Below are 17,785 nucleotides of genomic sequence, written 5' to 3' on the forward strand. Positions count from 1 at the left end.
GCTGGTGTGAAAAGTAAAAGGTGGTGTGTGTGTGTGTGTGTGTGTGTGTGTGTGTGTGTGTGTAAGGGAAGAGAAATGCGGAGAGGAGACTTGCTTAAGCTGCTCTCAAAGATTAAACTGCCTGGGGCCTCCTGCCCGATTTAGGTTCCCTTGACCTTCAGAGGAGATAAGCCTGGCTCCGCTTGCACTGACCTTGTTTGACCCCTGCTTGCTTCTCAGTGTATACCAGGCTCATCAGGCTGTACTTGGGATCGTGCACGCTGATGTCAAAGGGCATTTTACTGAAGCTCTCGATGTCGGGCCAGGGCTCTCCCTCGGACTGGCTCACTCCGCTGCTTTCGCTGTGATCTGGGACAAGAAGAAAGAAAATGTGCAGAGCAGGCAGATGGCCCAGCCTCCCTCCCAAGTGTCAGGGACAGAAGGTTTCACGAAATGTAAGTTCCAATGGGTGGACAAAGGCATTTCTGGACAATGAGCTCCCATCCCAAGGTGGAGGGAACCAGAACTGTCCCTTCATACCCATGCTGGGAGGGACGCCTGCCCTGACTGGCCCCCAGCATTAGCCTCTGCACATTTGGTCCATATCTGTGAGATCAACTAGTCTCCCACAGGAGCTCCTTACATTGCTTTAAAAGCTTGTTTAATTTTGGATGATCTAAGAAGTTCTTAGAGTTTTAGCTGTGGGGTTTTCAGACACCGACAGCCTACGTACGAGACTTCAGGGATGCGCGGAGCAAGGTCCCCAATGTCTGCTTCATATCAGAACTGTGGGGAAGTGTACAAACCCCTCCCATCTCCTTCATCACCAGGCACCCGTGGGAGCATAAAGCTCTACTCAGGTCCCACATGCAGTCAAGGTTGAGTAGCCCGGGGTTTGGGGTCAGCTGCTGCCCCTGACCACTCACACCTGCAGGCGCCGACCTTAACCCTCAGAGTTCCCTGATGGTTGTACGAGTTCCAGATGGCGTGTTTAAAGTGCTCAGACACTGGCGGGCACGTGGTGGGTATGCAACAGATGATATTTATTGTTATTAATAAAATTTGTAAGATCAAAGCTTGACAACTTTCAAAAGGAGAAGGAAGAAACTTAAAAAAAAAAAAAAGCCTAGCGACGAGAAGTACAGCTCTTATCTTTTTAACACGATGCTGCTTAGTTTTCTATCCTCGGGCTGACGTTTGCATTTTATGTAAAAGCTAAAGCTCATTCTAGTTTTTATAAAAGGGGTCACTGTGCCTCTCCAGAGCACTGACACGTCCATGCCACGGAAATGAGGGAGAAGGAATAAAGCCAAACTAACAGCACTCCTGGCTACAAAGGCCAGGCTCGAGGGTCACGGGCTGTGCAGACTGTCTCACAGCTCACTGCACAGATCTGGGCCTGAGGACAGGGTATCGCTGACGGTGGTGCCAAGGGCCTTGTGGGGAAGTCGGCGGGATGGAGGGCTCCTCCTGGTTGGTTTGGTCCCAGCCCCCTCCAGGCGGCCGAGGGGAGGGTGTTCTGAGGCCAACTGGGAGCTCTGGGTCCCTTCTAAGGTGGGCCCGGTGCAGCTCAGCTGGGGACACAAGGAGATGAGGCTGTGACCATGGACTGTGTGTGTGTGTGTCTGGAATCATGCATATGAGCTGGTAATGATATAGGGCCAAAGTGATTTTAAAATGATTAAATATGGCTGATCTTACCTAGTCTTGCTCTGGATTAAACTAGACCCTTGGGCTTGTCACAGAACAGGTCAATTATTTAGGAAAAGCAAGTGAGGTGAGACCTCCAAGGCTAATCTGACAGAAGGGCCTTTCCCTCCTTCTCGCTCGAGAACTTCTACCTCATTACCTCTACTTACCTCCAGTGTCTCTTCCTCGTACCCCTCCCCCCATTTCCCTCCAGCACAGTCAGTCATTCTGAGATGTGAAGCCAGATTCAAGGCCACGCTATCCTTAGCCACAAGCTAATGCTGGCTGAGCCCTGCTCACACCAATTTCAGGATGGGCTACAGAGTGGGACTGCCCCCCAGGTGCCAGCCGGGGAAGCGCTGGGAAGGGGGCACAGCTGGGATGATCTTACTGAACACCAGCCCCACAGCCCTGATAGCATGAGCCCCTGCGTGTCACTGCCAACGTGAAGGGGTTTGTTCATGGCTCAGGCTTCAGCTGCACACGGAAGTTTTCATTTCACAAGAGTAATTAACCCATATACCTTCCCTCAGAGCCTGTGGTTAACATAGAAGATACACCGACTATGCCCTAACCGGTTTGGTTCAGTGGATAGAGCGTCGGCCTGCGGACTGAAGGGTCCCAGGTTCGATTCTGGTGAAGGGCATGTATCTTGGTTGCCGGCACATCCCCAGTGGGGAGTGTGCAGGAGGCAGCTGATCGATGTTTCTCTCTCATTGATGTTTCTAACTCTCTATCACTCTCTCTTCCTCTCTGTAAAAAATCAATAAAATATATTTTTAAAAAAATCAATAAAATATATATATATATAAAAGAAGATACACTGACTCACCAGCAAAGCCCTAGTCTCCAGAATATAAAACATGCCCAGACCATTAAGCTCAGCACCACAACTGAATTTTAAACCTAAGTGATTCCACCACCTAAGCAATTAACCACACAGAGCTTCATAAAATGCCTTTTTGCCCAGCGTCTGGCGGCATGCGGAGATGCGGAGGCTCAAAGAAGGGGAAGACTCCGCTGCTGACCTCCAGAGGCTAAAGCACAGCCACAGTTTACTCACACCCACTTGCCGGCACGTTACCTTGACTCTCACAGGATCCCTGCACATGCGTCCCAGAAGAGATTCCCGAAGGTAAGGAAAGCTCCGGGTTTGGTGCTAACGTCCCACGTCTCGCCCCTGCCCGCCCAGGTTCAGAACTCACCTGTGTTGATCTCTCCCTCATCATACACATCCACCTCCAGGAGCCTGATGAGCATGCGGAAGAGGATCCTGAGGAACTGCAGATAGGAGCCCGTCTTTCCCACCTGGTGGAGACAGTTTTCAATGGGGAGAGAGGGAAGGAAAAGAGGTTTCACCCCTGGGCTCTTCGCGTCTCCTGCTCCGAGAGCCCTGAATGAGGGCCTCATTGTTCTGGGTCACACCCCTCTCCTTCTGCCCCCTGGCTTCTTTCCTTCTTGGGGACCCCAGCTTAGGATAGGGTCTGGCCCCGGTCCTACCTGGGGGGGCCCAGTCAGCAGCAGCCGTCGGGGGTGGCAGGCCCGGGCGCCGGAGTTGGGGTCGGGCTGGTTGCTGTAGTCGGCGTGGTGCGGCCGAGCCGAGGTCCACTGCCTGTAGTAGAGGGACTGCTCCTCGCTGCCCATGTCCTTGTGCAGGAGCGGCCGCAGGGAGCTCACCCAGGCCACGTCGGCGTGGGGCAGCAGGGATGCCGAGGACGGCAGCTTGCCTCCCCTCTGGGAGCCCAGGAGGCTGTAGGCCGCTTTGGACAGGATCACTATCGGGGGCAGGGTGGCGTGCAAGCCCCTACAACCTTGGACAGGCCCAGCGGGCCACGGGAGGGCCCGTGGACCCGAGGAGGAGGAGGATGACGATGAAGGCTTGGAGGTGGTGCTGCTCGCCATCTGGGGGCCCAGGGAATCGCACTCCTGCTTCAGGGTCTCCCCAGCTCCCGCTGTGCCTGCAGAGACCCCTTCCTCCAGCCCGGTGCTGTTGGCTGGGCTCTGGAAGCTGGGGGTCAGGGGCTGCTTCTGGGACTTGTCCGCGGTGCTGGAAGAGCTCACCCCATTCTCCATGATGGAGCCTGAAAGCAGATGGACAGAGCCCACCCTGTGACTGATGCCAGGGCTCCTGGCACCTCCTGGAAGAAGGACAAGGCCAGGAAACCAGGCTCTGTGCACCAGCTCCAGAAGCCATGCTGGAAATCTCCCCCTGCCCTCCCTCCGCACGCTTCTTCCGCTCCCCTGGCCTGGCTCAGGGCGGGACGGGCCAATGGGAGACACTGGCTGGAAACCGGTTGTTTATTCCCTGGCTCCCCGCAGCAGGGTCTCCAGGGTGGGCAGCCTTTCTCCACGAGGGCTGCGGCCCTGTCATGCTGGCTCCTCTGGCTTCCTCGGGCCTGGCAGGGTCAGGGCACCCTGGGGTTACCTGTATCACATCTTTGTAAACAGTCCATTATTAAACGTTCCTCAATGACCTCATCTGGACGTGCTAGCTGATTCACTCCAGAACACGGACCACTGCAGGCGCCCCATTCCAGTCCTGCTCAAGTGGCACCGCCACCTCCTGGGTCTGAGGACCTCACCCTCCTGGCTGTGGACAACCTCCCTGGCTGTGGCCACTTCCACGGGCGCCCAAACCAGCGTGGGGAACGCCTCCAGGGGAAGGAGGATGGAAGCATAATCTGCTCCTAATGAGGTGCTGCCCACCCTGGAGACCCTACTGGGATCTCGCCCAGAGGCCCCGCACATTTGGCCAATTCACTACAAATGTGTTCTCCCCCTAATAGGGCAGCCGCTCTTTGGTTTGAGGACACACCTAAAGCTCATTACATTTAGGACTGAGGCCCTCTCTGGGCTCAGAGCCTTGCTTCCCAGGCATGTAGGTCAAATCCCAACCTTGGGAGATTCTAGATCTAGGTCAGTGGTGGGCAAACTGCAGCTTGCGAGCCACATGCGGCTCTTTGGCCCCTTGAGTGTGGCTCTTCCACAAAATACCACGTGCGGGCGCGCACATACAGTGCGACTGAAACTTCGTGGCCCACGCGCAGAAGTTGGTTTTCGGCTCTCAAAAGAAATTCCGATCGTTGTACTGTTGATATTCGGCTCTGTTGACTGATGAGTTTGCCGACCACTGATCTAGATGAACACCAGGAACTGGAGGTTATTGCAACCAAGTCACTCCACTTGCTCATCTGCCTTTTGTTGTCTTCCCATGTTGTATGAGAGCATGCCTTTCTGTCACAGCTCTGACCTTCAGAGTCCACATGTCTTCGCACTTTGAGCAGTGAGCCTTCCCGAGGACCCTTGGAAGTCCAGGGCTGAGGGATGTGTGCTCCGTGGTGTGAGCACAGCCTCCATGTCAGGTTGTCCTCAAAGGGAGGGAAATTCTAAATAGCAGAAGGCAAACCATTGCCTTTGTGTGAGTTCATCAGAGCAAGGCCAAGACCATGTGAGCTTCTAGATGCGACAGCCATCCTCCCTTCTGTTACCCTTTCCTGTCCTTGCCCTTATTCTGAACTAGTCTCAGAGAGAAACCTGGGGAGCCTTTAGTGGAGGGGCAGGAGGGACAGCCCTGGTCCCTGGGGAGCAGCTGAGCCCACCCAGTAGGACAGTCCTCAGGCTCTTTAGGCTGATGGTCAGTCACCATTGAAAGAGGAAACCCCACCAATAACAGCCTTTTTAGTTCCCACAGGGAGCCATCTAACAGCTACAGGATGAACAGAAAGACCAGAGCTGCTTCCGGACACGCAGTGGTGTGTGTGTTTGCGTGCCTGTCACAGTGACGGATGGAGGAAGGGAAACGGGGACAGAGGAACATGACTGTGGTTACCTCTGGTAGGCGCTTTTCATTTCTACTCTCTCCTCTCTATTTTGTTATATGCTCCAAGTTTTCTATGTTAAGTTTTATTACTTTCATAGTCAGAAACAAATGGAAATACCGTCGTATTTGCTATAATACAATTTATCAGAAGAAAACGCACATGGAGCACGGCCATAGGCCATATGGTAATGCTGCAAGAGAGGACTGGCAGGCTGCATGGTGGACCATCAGTCAGCCAGTGGCCCCAGAGTAGCTTTCAGGATACAAACACTTGCCATTAAGTACTTAGAAAAGCCATCCATCCATCCATCCATCCATCCATCCATTCATTCGTTCATTCATTCACTCATTCAAACAAATGCTCTGTGCCAGGTACTAAGCCAACTAACACAAGCTTACAGCTTCAGGGTCTGGAAGGAAGAGAGGGCCTCTGTGCAAATCCCGGACACAGAGTGTCCACGAGATCATTAGGGTAGGAGAGACCAGAGGAAATGTGCAAACTAAGGCTGATAAAATTTGGTCACTCTATTTGGCCGATTATCAAGTTTGCCGTTAAATGTTTACCCATAGAAGTATGTTGTGGCTGTTCAACAGTCATGCTTTCTAAGTTTCTCTCCCAGGAGACAGGTCTGGGTGGGATGCCTGAGCCACAGTAGACTCCTCTGAAAACCTCGAGGGATGCCAGTAGATGCCTCTACCTTCCACACCACTCCCTCCCTTCTTATTCCCCTTCCTCATCCTTCGAAAGAGAAAAGAGAGCACTGACCCGAGGTTCCCGTGATGGCACTACTGTTGCTCTGGGGCCTCTCCAGATCGATCAGCAGCTCATCCGAGTCATTCTCGCTCACGGTGGCTCTCTCCTGCTCCTTCCCGCTGAGGTCCAGGGCAACAGTGGACCCCCGGATGACCTCTTTTGAGACATAGCAGCACGCCAGACCCACCTCCTGCTCCAGGGCTGTGCGAGTTAAATAGCTTGAATCAATTAACCGGAGGTCACAGTACTTCAAAGACCTGCACAAAAGTAATGATGTTTTTGGTGAGACCATCTGCTTTGTATGTGGTTACCCCTGGTAGGGGCAGCATTGGTGTATGTCTGGATAGCTGGATGTCTCCCAGAAGCTAAAGTCATGGGTTTCAGTGCCAAGTAAACCTTGATTTAAACCTCAGCTCTGCCATCTCCTAGCTGTTATGATGTCATCCTAGTCACTTCATTTTATCCAACTGTAAACAGATTAACAGTGCCTGGCTAATATGATTTTTGTAAAGAATGAATGGCAGGACACATATAAGGCATTTAAGGCAATACATTACACAGTAAGCACTCAGTTAATGCAATTATTACTGTTCTTGCCATCAATCTGAAGGCCTTAGATCCTTGAAGGGGTTGGGGACAGCAGATTAAGAGACTTCATCCATAAAGAAAGCCTGATTTTGGGTCGGTGCCTTTCCTCTCTGCCTCTCTGGCTGCCCTGCTTTAATGAATAAACATTTCTCTCTATGGCTATCTTCCAATCCCAAAATTGCTAGGTGATCTCTGGAAAGTCAAAAGAAGGAATCAAAGAAAGCTTTATTTCTTATATCCCTGAAAAAAATTCCATTTTCTCTTGCCAAATGAATGAGATGGTTAAGCATCAGCTAAGTTTTAACCTTCAGCTCAGCTGGGCAACTCATAAAAAATGTACCTGGGAAAGGTTTCTCCAAGAGGATCTTTGCCAGTTAATATCACAATACAAGGCAGACCTTCTAAGTCTTGGTATGTCCGAGGGATCCATTCTTCAGGTTCATTTCCTCTCCAGGTCTGTAGAAAGGGGCCCATACGATAAAATTAAAACCCCTTACTTAAAATTTCCATCTTTAAAAAAAATTTCTAGGTCCAGATTTTTTAATACACATCTGTGCTTCCAAATGACTTCCAGTAAGTATGTGTACACATTTTAATTGCTACTAAAAAGCACACACAGAACATGCTAGAAGAATGTGGCCTATAGTTATATCTGAATAGGGTGAAACAGGAGATCTTGGTATACATCATGCATTAGCCACACAGGCCAAAGAAATGATGTGAAATATCCCACAAACCTTACAGAAAAAAAACTGGTTAAAATACTTGACTCAAGGCTCTTAAACATACATTCTTCACATAATAAACAGACTCTGAGACTGATTGAAAAAGAGAGTTTTAGCCCAGCTGGCATGGCTCAGTGGCTGAGTGTCAACCTATGAACAAGGAGGTCATGGTTTGATTCCTGGTCAGGGGCACATGCCCGGGTTGTGGGCTTGATCCCCAGGGTGGGGCATGCAGGAGGCAGCCAATCAATGATTCTCTCTCATCATTGATGTTTCTATCTCTCTCTCCTTCTCCCTTCCTCTCTGAAACCAATAAAAATATATTTTAAAAAAGAAAAGACAGTTTCAGTTGTGAGTGACTAAAAAATTAATCTCAACAAAACCCCATGAAACAGAAATTTTCACCAAGAAAATCATGAAGTTATCTACCTCTGATAGTTATTTTTCCTCTTTCTCCCTTTATTGACTTTGAAAATAACTGACAAGTAATAATTGGCTTTCGGCTCCAAAAAGTCTTTCTCAAGAAGGCTAAAAATAGGACCAAACCTGGGCCAACAAAAAGCCTATCCCTTCCTTGGAAGAGTAATGCAATTAGCTCATGACTTTACATAGAGTCTATTAAGCATCAGCTTCGCATATATATCAACACATTTGTACATGTACACACGTTTATAATAAATGGAATGTAAATCTTGAAAACATGAATATATCAATGAATGAAAAAAATCTCACTAACTTGAAAGATGTTCAAAAGTGAAAAGATCTTACATTTTTAATATTTCCTACAACTTTTGTGATATTATACTATGTTAGTACAGTTTTGGTAATATTTAAAATCTTTTTTTCTTAAAATATTAATGTTTATTGTATGTAAATGGATAATTATTTTGTACCTACAATCTGGTAATAGATTTATTTTGTATATTGGAAAAAAATATCTTACAGATTCTTCTAATTTAGAGCAGAAAAAATAGAGCATCTTTTACATAGACAAGGTGGTTTCTACCTTTTATACAAGTATGTAGCATCTAACTATGCTTTATATCAGCTTTCTAGCCCTAGTTATTTTAAGAAATAAACTGACACTTCTGATAATGGTTGGGAACAAGGACTAAGAAGTGAGGTGTTAAGTAATGCATGCAATGTTATTTTAAAATAGATGGGTAGCCCTAACCGGTTTGGCTCAGTGGATAGAGCGTCGGCCTGCGGACTGAAAGGTCCCAGGTTCGATTCAGGTCAAGGGCATGTACCTTGGTTGTGGGCACATCCCCAGTAGGGGGTGTGCAGGAGGCAGCTGATTGATGTTTCTTTCTCATCGATGTTTCTAACTCTGTATCCCTCTCCCTCCTCTCTGTAAAAAATCAATAAAATATATTAAAAAAAATAAAATAGATGGGTGCTTCCTTTGCTAAACATAACATGGGATAAAAAGAAACTTAAAAAGCAAGAAATAATCTGATAGAAAATTTGTTGATGTCTAGAAATACCAGTCTTTAGAAATAAATGTACTAGCAATTATTCAAATGAAATGTATATGCTTTGTAAAACTGGAAGAACTGTAACCTCGTTGCCAAATCTTTGATCATATATTTGCATACTAAGAGGAAATCGGTGCATCTACGCAACTTCACAAGTTTGAGAAACTTTTCATGTACTAGACAAATCAATCTATCAGAATTTTTTTCAAGTGTTAGAAGAAAGGTCTCTACAAAAATTCAGTTTTCCATACATTTTCATATGAAAGGGAACCATGACTTTACGTGATTTATAGCAAATAATTCTTCAGATAGGAAACATTTTATGTACAGCCATCCCACTGGACTCATGATTTCCCTGGCACTGGGGTTCTCCCTGAATATATTTTATCTCTCAGAAACCATCCATAGACCATGGTTCCACCAAGACTAATGAAGTCAGGTTACAATGATGGGATAACAGGTGTTATATTTTACTACAAACGATGTGTTTTCAAAAGATTAAACAAATCTTGCTTTCACTCTTGACTAGTCAGAGCTAGCCAAACCACTATAAAATGCCTTTCTGTCACGTTGCTACTCCTGATGAATGGTGGCTGCAGGTCTTAGACAGACTGACCCCGCCCAGGGTGATGTCACTGCAGAGGCACTTAAGACAACACAAAAGGCTGGGTGAGCACTGAGTTCCAGGAGAATATGGGGTTCAAGGCCAAGGAAACCTAATGAACTCTTCACAGGCGGAATGCTTCTGGAGGAACTGATTTAGATCTAAACCCCGTACCCTTCCAAAGTGCTTGTAGTCACTTCTAAGTTAACCACAACCCATGAAGGGTAATTGGAAGGAAGCACAGAAACAAGACCATCTAATAAAAGAAGAGACACTGGATTTCACCCGAGGCCAGAGATAAAAAGCACAGCCATGGCATCCCCACAACAGTACAGGAGATCGGTAACGTAGAAATCAAAGGGCGAAGCAGAGACCACCTGGCAAACGACAGTCTTGCTTAGGATGTGACCATTGCAACAGGATTTCATATTTTCACTTCCACACAAATAGTTTTAACAGGATGAATTAACATGATCCAGTGGTTTTGAAAATACGAAAATCTCTTTTGTGTGGTTGGTGCCTGGCAGCTACTCATACAAATGGAGAGAGAACGGCTTTGAGACACCCCCTCCCCACCGCCCTTGGTGTATGGCGGCTCTCAGAACAGCACCTGCACAGAGCAATCCCCCTCTAAAAGCCCTGCCGGTGATTCTGATATGCTGTCAGCCAGGTTCAGAGCCTCAGTTCTTGATTGTGGCTTTCAAACTGTGGCCCGGAGGGGCAAATTACTAGGACCTGCTGATTTATACCGACTTAGTAATTGGCACTTTTGAAGGGTCTGAACAAATGACCTAAGGCTCTAATAAGAGCTACACTTGGTCAGTGTCAATGGAAACCCAGCAAAGACCTCGCAGCCTCACATCCTTTAAAAAATCCTCTCTTGGCAACAGGTGTGGGGGACCTCACAGAGCAGTGCTGATGATTTACCTTTCCACAATTTTCATCAGCAGCACTATTCACCTTGTCTCAAGACCTATGTCTCAATGAGTTTCAGGACTCTTCTTTGTTAGTCATCCTAGGAATTCTGCTGGAATGTGGTTCACAACCATAATTTAAAATGGTGAACATTATATCTGTATCTGAAATAGAAATGGTGCAACTTCCACTAAAAATAAGGAGTTTTTCTATTTTTAGGTTTGTTCCTGTCGTTCATCAAGCTAATACAAGATATTGTGTTTGCATTTTGGATTATTCAATTGGGTTGGCTGATAGAATGCAATAAAAAAGTTTGCATTTGCAGAATGCTCCGTGAACACTAAATAATGATCCCAAGATTAGAGCCCTTAGAGATCCCACAGTCCAACTGTCATTTGCAGACGGGGAACTGCAGCCCAGGGTGACCATGCAACTCCCCCAAGACGACGTGATTCTTTTCGTAAGAGACGTGCCGAAGCAGATTTGTGTAAACTCAGTTTAGTTCCGTAGTTAGTGCAGGGTGCAGACACCAGGTCAGTCTAAGTCAGACATACAACACCTGGCTCTGTGCTGCACCGATACGTAGGCAGGTATTTTATTAAATGCTTTTAAATGGCTAGGACACTCCAGATTATGAAAAACGTGAGCAGGGCACAAGGTAGGGAGTTAGTTGATTTAGGAATTCTCTCACACTCCCCATGCCTAACAGCGGGTGCTTAGGAAAAGCAGGCATCTCCTGGCCGTGCAGAGGGAGTGGGCTTGCTCATGCACCAAGTCCCTGTGCAGGATGCTCGGAGAGTCTCCCTCCAGCCCAAGCCTTGGGGCTGAGCGTCAAAGCAAGTTCGAAGAAACAACAAACTGTTGAAGAATCCACATGCAATAGGGCAGGGAACAGTTCTACATGAGTACTGAAGATAAAGCAATACTTTACCGACTCTAGACATGAGCTGACAGGCTAGACAGACAGAAAAGAATTAGTGCATCCATGATACTTATGTAAAGGCGTACCCCACAGAGGCCGGAGAGAACAACTTACCTTTTTATTTCTGAGAAAACAGATGGCCGTGGGCTAGATGCATCTCAGACAAGGTCAATAAACATGGGGTCAAATTGGGTCATCTCATTTTTGCACCTGCAGTTGGAGAGCATGGAAGACCAACTGCATGCACATGCTAAAAAAACGGGGGAGCTTGACAGAAACTTAATAAACTGGTTCCAATCAGGAAAGTGAACATCTCCTTTAGTTTAGCCTTAACAGCGTCAGGAAGATCAGACTGACACGTGTGCAAAACCCTGTGAAACTCGGGCCACCTATGTGGGATTTCTAGAAAACCGAAACACACGGAATTTCAAAGGAGAAATGTCTGCCCAGCGCTAACCTTTAATCGTGCCACAAAGTGAGTTGCAACACTGACTTCAGAGGCAGGGTTCCCAAGGATGATCTCAAAGCGGTACTGCAGGCCCAGCTTGTCGCGCACTTCCTGCAGCCGCTCCTTGGCCAGCATCGCCAGCTGCACGGAGGGCACCCTGATAATGAGCATGTGTCCCCTCCCACTCTTGGTTTTTCCTGGGGAGCTGATGAGGTCATCCATAATGCTGAGCGTTTCTGGCGTGCTGTGGTCTCGGAGGGACGCCATGGTGGTGAGAGCCATCAGAGCTTCCGAGTACTGCTGGATGAGGAGGTAGCAGCGGACGACCATGCTGTGCAGCCTGGGGTACCTTCAACAGAACACAGGGAGCTAGGACTCGGCCCAGGACTTGCTGGGACAGTCAGGTCCACATGGTTGGGACCCAGACCAACCGTGGTGGGAAGGGGTTAGTGATCAGTGGCAGCTCTGAGTTAGAAGGTTGTCAGCTTATTTCCGAACCTTAGGATTGCATTAAAGGAAACTGAGACTTTAGTATCATGTCTGTAGCATATCAGACATAAAAAGAGTAATTATTATTACTAATTCGAGGCTAGCCCCACAGAGAGCAGTATGAACCTTCCCATAAAATGTGACTTGGTGCTGGAGAACACTTGGAGCTGACTGGAGAAACAGCACCCCCTAGTGGTGCAGCCTCCTATCACCTAAGCCGGCTCAGTAAAGGGAACCTGGGAAGGAGCAGGGCTGTTTTCCTGGCTTCACTCAATTGCCACCTCACCCCACCTCCTGCCTAGACTGCCTGGTAAAAAGATCACTTTACTAAAATTGGCAGTTTTTACAAGTTCAGAGCAGGCAGAAAATAAATCTCTCATTTATGTGCTAGACCTCAGAAAGCCAGGTCTGCTGATAAAATGAATACAAATGGGCAAAGAGGACCCACTTGCAGGCATGAAGAGATGCTGGTCAAGAAAGTAGGCGCTGGCAAAATGAGGGTGCGTCTGTGAACTTTCTGGTTGCCAGCTGGTGGCACATGTAGCAGATGGGTAGGCCAATGAAGGATTTCACCTTTGTCCCACATTGTAATTCTATTTAAAGTAAAACAAGTGGTTCACTGGCCTTCTACAGACAAGTCCAAGGTCAAATACCAACTAGGATGATCAAATGAATTGTGTGTTTTGAAGTACGTTAGAGTTGGAAAGGATCACAGATGCCCTGGGCTGTGACCATTCCACCTTCTCAGAGAAGGAGGAGTTAAGGGGCCGAGAGAAATTCAGCTACTTGCCCAAAATCATCCAACTGGTCAGAGACACAGCTGGAACTAGATTCCACTCAGGTCTCTGACAACCGTATCTTCTGACATTGCAAGGGTTTAGTAGATTGGGGAAAAGAGAGGAAATCCTTCAGTTCAATCAATCCTGGGCCAATCCCTTCAAGTAGTCAATACATTATAGCCATTTTTAGCCTGGGGCAACTGGATGGAAGAAGTAAGCACAGATAATCCATGTTTGAAGCCTCATGTTTTCTACTGGGCCATGTAGGAAAGCCAAAGTTAGGACAAATGGTAACTTCGACATGCAAGCATTTCACACTCTGAAAGAAGCATGAACATAGAAGTGAATAGTTTTCCCAATCTGTTAATGTTTGCATTAAAGTGCAATTGTAGTTTTGTATCCCCGAAGTTGTAATATATGTTGATGGGATCATCTACTAAAATACCAGTTATGAAACTCTGAATGATGTTACCAAAAGGAAAGATACATTTCAAGCTGGCAGACGTAATGGGTGGGTGGGAAACACTTGCGGGGAAGCTCATGGGCTGATTTTGGAAGTCTAAGATCACATTTGCTGAGAAAAGGATTAATGTCACAGTGTCAGTTAAGTCTTCTCAAATCCAACAGCTGCAAACATATAAAATCCTTCTCCAACCCTGCTCCTTGTCCTGATGCGGCATTTTAACTTGCTGGATAGGATGCATCCACCTGTCCTCCTTTTCATTTCTCTTTCTTTTTTCTTAGCACCATGATGAGGCAGGTTGTTACACAGATGGCTTGTGACCAAATTGAAGCAAATGTTAATAACTAGAGCTACTGAAATTTACAGTATGCTCATCAGAGAGAGCCACTTACCCCTGTCATTGGATGATCAGATAGAGTATTGTGGAGGGGCAGGGAGGGACCTGTATTAGGTCAGGCAAATTCTAATGCCTCTACCTACTCTTTGAGTCCATGATTCAAGATCATAGAGGCAAAAAAAATAGGAAAGCCCTTTACTCTTACCGAGTTTGATCTGGAATTGGGGAATAAAAAAGAAGGCAGAGGAGTCAGAAGAGTCATGTCCTTAATTCCCAAGGTCGGGGATAGAGAAGGTGGAGAGGAACTGAGCTCACTTAAATGATCTGATTGCTCCTTAGTTTTCTCCAGTCTACACTCCGAATGTCTCATAGTAAAGTTTAGTTTTTACCAGGTCACCTAAGGGTACTGCCTATGGTGGACAGAGGAGAAAAAGGGGGACATGTGGGGTGTATGGTGGGAGAGGCCAGACCTCAGAGGAATGGTCTTTAGTAAGCAGATCCTTTTCTGCCCAAGCAATGAAGCATGCTTGGGAGACGATTCAGGGCATGGAAAGTGGTTCTAAGTCCCACTTCGAGTCGCTAGTTTCCTTTGTGGGTCTCAGATGATCATAGAAAACCCACATGAGTAGAAGGTCATCTAAGGAAAGGCTATTTTTATTCTGCTGTCACTTGCCAACCACACAGCCGGGGCTCCACCAAACTCTCGGTGACATTGACACAAGACTTCTGGCTATTTTAGACATGCAAGTTCAGCTGAAGAAAAGGTTGAAGATTTTTATTTACCTCTCCAAGAGAGTGTTCACCATTTTCTCAAAGGTCTCATCGCATCTCAGAAGTGGGCTTGTGATCCCCCACTGTAGAGACTTACTGTACTCATTCAGGCCAAAGTACAGTTTTCCCTCGCAGCTCATGTCCTCCTGGTTCAAAATACAGAGCAAAGCCCAGTGAGGACAGGATACAGTGTGTCTTGTTTTTTAGGGGGGAAAACTGTGTAATAGGTTATTTCCTGGAAGGTTAAAAAATGTGAATAAACAAGTGGGACTACAGCAAACTAAAAAGCTTTGCACAGCAAAGGAAACCATCAACAAAATGAAAAGGCAACGTATGGAATGAAAGAAAATATTTGCAAATCATACATCCGGTAAGGAAGGGGGTGATAACTCAAAATATATAAAGAACCCACACAGCTCAATACTGAAAAAAACACCAATCCAATTAAAAAATGAACAGAGGAATTGAATAGACATTTTTTTCTAAAGAAAATCTACAGATGATTCTCAAGTATAGTCATCATGTGATACATTAGATCCTCAGACCTTATTTATCTGATATAGCTAAAAGTTTGTATCCTTTTACCAACCTCTCCCTATTCCACCCTCCCCCACCCCCAGGCCCTGGCAAGCACTATTCTACTCTCTGTTTTTATAGGTTTGACCTTTTAAAAATTTATTTTAGATTCCACATATAGGTAATACAACGCACTATTTTGTCTTTCTCTAACTCATTTCACTTAGCACAATGCCCTCAAGGTCCATCCATGTTGTTGCAAATGGCAGTATGTCTCTCTTTTTCATGGCTGAGTAATATTCCTATATATACATATATGTGTATATGTACATACATACATATACACAGGGTGGGGGTTGTGGTGATGGATGTTAACTAGACTTACTATGACGATCATTTCACAAAACAGTATATACAAATATTGAATCATTATGTTGTGCACCTGAAACTAATATAATGTTATATGTCAATTATATCTCTAAAAAATGCTGATGTTTTCTCCTCTGTGGCCCTGCCCAAGCTGTCTGCTGCTGGGAGCACCTGGTCTATCCTTTCTCTGTTTCAAGGCTTATCTCCAGTGCTCTCTCCTCCATGTCTCCTTTCCTGGATTTCCCCAATGGATGGGATTTCTCCCTCCTTTCACTCCTAAATAATCTGTTTTTTGAAATTATCTGATTCTACTTTGTTTTAGTTTTATGACAAATGAAAGTTATACAAAAAAATGGAAATATAATGGACATATAACATTATATTAGTTTCAGGTTAACAGCCATCACCACACATAGTTACAGTTTTTTTTTTTTTGTGCTAAGAACTTTTAAGATCTATTTTCTTAGCAACTTTCAAATATGCCATACAGTATTGTTAACTATAGTCACCATGCTGTACATTACATCTTGGGACTTGTTTATGTTATAACTGGAGGTGTGTATTTTTTGACTCCCTTCACTCATTCTGCCTACCCCACAACCCCTGCCTCTGGCACTCACCAATCTGTTTTCTCCATCTATACATTATTCTCCTTTGGACAATAGTGACTTTGATATATATTTTGCTTTCTCCTATAAATCATGAACTTTGTGTGTTCTTGGAAAGATCTACCAAGCACACATTGTGCTCAATAATATTTTTTGAGTTGAATTTCTTTGCTTTTTTTTCAGACATTCCTTCTTTAGGACATTGGCTTTAGGAGAACTAAAGAAGGTTAATTGTTAGGAGCTTCTTCCCTAAATGTATAAAGTTGTAGCTATAAATTAGATTCACTATTTCTACCTTTTCTCCATGTTTATCTCAATTTCATAGGAATGATTTTTTTAAACTTTAGAGTATAATAACTCCCATTCCTCAATTATTTTGAATATAATCCTGGGTATATCATATCTTTAATCCATAAATATTTAACTAGATACCTCTAAGATAAGACCCCTTTAAAATACAATCACAATACCATTATTAATCCTAAAAATTAACCATAACCCATAGGAATGACTTTTAAGAAAAATTAATTTGAGCCTGTTTCTCTTATTACTTCATTCAGGAGAAGATACTAGTAAAAGGCTGAGTCCTTCTTCCTATCACTGGTGTGATCTCTCTGGAAGAGGCTGAACCAACAGGGTAAATCAGAATAGTTCTCTGCCCTGCCCAACAATATACGGAAATGTAACATTTAATAGGAGAACTATCTGTTGGATTAAGAAACTATTTTTCCTTTCATCAGTTCTACTGGCAATCCATTCTGTGTCAGGGCAACTTCTTAGGCAGCCGACAGGCGTGCCCTACACTTTAGAGGCAAAGGAACTGTGGTTGCTGCTTGCCCATAACTTGCCCACCTATTCAATGGACAGAGCTTGGGTGGAGAAGAGACCAACAAAGGGAAAACACAAAGGAACGGTCTGTGATAGTGAACACACTGAGACAGTTCTCAGAAGGGAGCGACTGTTGATACCAATGTGATTCAGTGGCCTGAGCATGCTTGACTGTAATATCCAATATGTCAATATTTCAATACAAAGGATCCATTGCTTAATGGCTAATCTTTATTTTTTTAAATGAAACTCTTATTTATTTTCACTGATAGTATATTAAGCATGCAGCTTACAGGTCTTCGGGATTGAAGCCAAAAAATATCAAGACCTGGATATGTACAATGTTGAGATGGTTCTTCTCAACACATTAATCTCAATGCATCAACCAGAAGTCTGGGAGAAGTGATTAAAAGGAAAAATCCAATTGATGGGGGAGCATGAGGGTAACTAAACAGTGATACAGATGAGCAAGACAGAAACATGGCAGAGATGCCACCCAATAGGACAATAAAATTTCCAGGTCTCAGATTGAAATGAATCAGTTAAAGGCACAAAGACAACCCATAATATTGATGACAGCATCAGATTACATCATTTTTTTGGGGGACAAACTATATAGGATGGATAATTTTGTATCTGATGATAACCTAAAAAACCCCACCTAATCAAATTTATGTAGGACATTATTCTCTATTTTTAATGT

General features: G+C 45.4%; 1 protein-coding gene across 1 annotated transcript in view; it reads right to left on the bottom strand.

Annotated features, from left to right (window-relative positions):
* GREB1L (GREB1 like retinoic acid receptor coactivator) overlaps positions 1–17,785 on the bottom strand; it is a 114,466-nt gene that overhangs the window by 18,234 nt on the left and 78,447 nt on the right. The window contains exons 18-24 of the mRNA XM_008160201.3: positions 14,774–14,907; positions 11,932–12,271; positions 7,171–7,286; positions 6,255–6,499; positions 3,169–3,749; positions 2,874–2,976; positions 193–348 (exon numbers count right to left, since the gene is read on the bottom strand). Of these exons, the coding sequence (XP_008158423.2) occupies positions 193–348; positions 2,874–2,976; positions 3,169–3,749; positions 6,255–6,499; positions 7,171–7,286; positions 11,932–12,271; positions 14,774–14,907 (1,675 nt within the window). The remainder of the gene's footprint in view (positions 1–192; positions 349–2,873; positions 2,977–3,168; positions 3,750–6,254; positions 6,500–7,170; positions 7,287–11,931; positions 12,272–14,773; positions 14,908–17,785) is intronic.

This window comes from Eptesicus fuscus, chromosome 12 (genome assembly GCF_027574615.1).
Source record: "Eptesicus fuscus isolate TK198812 chromosome 12, DD_ASM_mEF_20220401, whole genome shotgun sequence".
NCBI classification, from domain to species: domain Eukaryota; kingdom Metazoa; phylum Chordata; class Mammalia; order Chiroptera; family Vespertilionidae; genus Eptesicus; species Eptesicus fuscus.